Consider the following 2,340-nt stretch of genomic DNA (forward strand, 5'->3'; position numbering starts at 1 on the left):
ATATATATATATATATATTTGTTGTGGTTAAAAGTTGTCCATTTTTTTCTTGTGTTTTTTCAAAAAGGACAACCTTCTGTCACCAATAGATTATATCAGACCAGGTTGTTAGAAGTAAAGTGGCTTCAGACAGGTATTGACATTCACCATCCAGTTTATCTAAACGTTACAAGGCCCAGAGTGTGGCTGCAGGAATATTACTGGGTTTATCAAAAGCTCTCTACAGTATCACAGACATTATTGATTTTTATTTTATTTATTTATTTTTTTGGCACACATCGCTTACAGAAGACTCAGCAGTGATTTCTGACAACACTCTGTTTCTTCACTTTTGTTTTGGCTCAATGCTACTTAGTACTCGTATAACTCAAGCACGGATTTCAGTAATCTCTGTATGCTCTTTCCTCAAGGTTCCCAAAGCTGGAGAGAATTTCATCCGTCTGTGTAAAAAAGGCTACTATGACGGGACAGTCTTTCACAGGTCCATCCGAAATTTCATGGTAAGGATTTTGACCACATTTTTACCCTTACTTTACCTTCACCACACCATTGTACTTAAAGTGCACATATTATACTTTTTGGCTTTTTTTTTTTTCTTTTCCTTTATTGTGTTGTATATCTTATTTTGTTCAAGTTATAGGTTTACAAAGTGAAAAAGTCCAAATTCCACCCAAAGGGACTTAACATCTTCCAGAGAAAACATTCTCTAAAACAATCTAGTGTTTTCCAGCCTTTACTTCTGTGACAAACGTTCGTCACTCATGTTAATACTCGCCTAACTGCTAAAGTGGCACGCCCTCAAACTCTGCAATGGACAAGCTAGTACTTACTGGTGTGTGCAAATCCCAACAAAGATTGGACAGAGTTGCCTCACTCTGTTGCTAAAACAAAGAGCTCAACACACAGGACGAAAAGAGGAGCTGCAGCAATGTGCAATACAAAAAATGTATGGTGTTTTCTGAAAATGTATTTCCTTATCTTTTGTCGAAATTATAATATATTTTAGTGGTCAATGCTTCAGAGATGAGTAAACACAGCTTTTCTTTCCAACTGAAACTTCCTAAACCAGATTGTTGATTTAAAATACAGGTCTCTGATCAGTTGCTGCTTGTTTTGTGTATTTTAGATCAGCCAATCCAGTAATTAAAGTGGCTCTGAGTGGACATCTGGTCTCAAGGGGACACTTTTTTAATTCTGTCCCGTGGTTTTCACACACAGTGGCAAGCGGCGAGTTGTTTATCCGTAATTACTTTGCCAGTTACGCCTTTCGATTTATCCTCCACAGCTGAAGGAAGGACAAGAGGGTAGCCTCGGAGAGATAAATTTCATACCAACAAAGCAGTTTGTTAATGGGAACAGAATCATGGCCTTCACTTTCCTTTTTTTTTTGAAGCACGTTTTCGGGACCTTGCAAGTGTACAGAACATCCTGAGATGATACTTCTTAAAAGAATTGACAGTTTTACTTTTAAACGTCAGAGCCCCATCAAGGCCGCTACCCCTCAGGCTCAAACAGTGAGTAGGAATGTTCAACACTGATATGATGCAACTGTTGAGTTTGTCTAGGTAGTGGTACCACAGTGTAGTTTAAGTTTCTTTAAACCTGCTGTATCCATGCAGTCAGGGAACATAAAGGCATTAATCGGCTTTGATATGACCTTATAGTGTAACAAACATGTTGAATGCATTTCTTTTAGTATCTCATGAAACCTTTTCATGCACGTTTTGAAGGAGGCATTTGTAACATTCCGCTTTTGCGCCATTTTTGCAGTTGTCTCCAAGTCAGTTTTCACTTGAAAATGTTGAATTCAATGTAACTAGATTCTGTATATTGCAAGGAATAATCCAGATAAGCTGTTCGGGCTATTTGTGCTACAAGGTAGTAAATTTGCCTTAAACTGATGGTTCAGGTATTTTGAAGTGGGGTTGTGTAATGGCGTTTTTCCATTACATGGTACCTGATTGACTCACCTCGACTCTACTTGCCATTTTTGGTTTTCTATTATGAAAAAAAAGTACCTGGTACCTGCCAACTGGTACTTTTATTTAGTATGACCTCTGTCGAGGTTTCAAGCGAGCTGAGGGGATTCCAAAAGGTGACGTGAAAACCTTCAGGCTACTGATTGGTCACTAATCAGTGCGTCATCATTACTAGTGACAGACGAGGGGTGTCCTGAACAAAGCCGCCACTTTTAGAGTTTAATTTAGCCAACTGTGTTTTATTTAGCTGCCTCCGGCTTCTTTTAAAACAAAATGTGTCTTCTGGTTGTGGCTACAGCTACATTCCAAGAATAAAAAACTTGTGTGTGCGCGTGTGTGCGTGTGTGTGTGTGTGTGTGTG

General features: G+C 38.7%; 1 protein-coding gene across 1 annotated transcript in view; it reads left to right on the top strand.

The window, feature by feature from the left end:
* Nucleotides 1-2,340, top strand: part of ppil2 (peptidylprolyl isomerase (cyclophilin)-like 2) — a 30,630-nt gene that overhangs the window by 14,987 nt on the left and 13,303 nt on the right. Inside the window, exon 13 of the mRNA XM_032517216.1 lies at nt 411-500. Within this exon, the coding sequence (XP_032373107.1) occupies nt 411-500 (90 nt within the window). The remainder of the gene's footprint in view (nt 1-410; nt 501-2,340) is intronic.

The sequence above is a fragment of the Etheostoma spectabile genome, chromosome 5 (assembly GCF_008692095.1).
Source record: "Etheostoma spectabile isolate EspeVRDwgs_2016 chromosome 5, UIUC_Espe_1.0, whole genome shotgun sequence".
Lineage (NCBI taxonomy): Eukaryota > Metazoa > Chordata > Actinopteri > Perciformes > Percidae > Etheostoma > Etheostoma spectabile.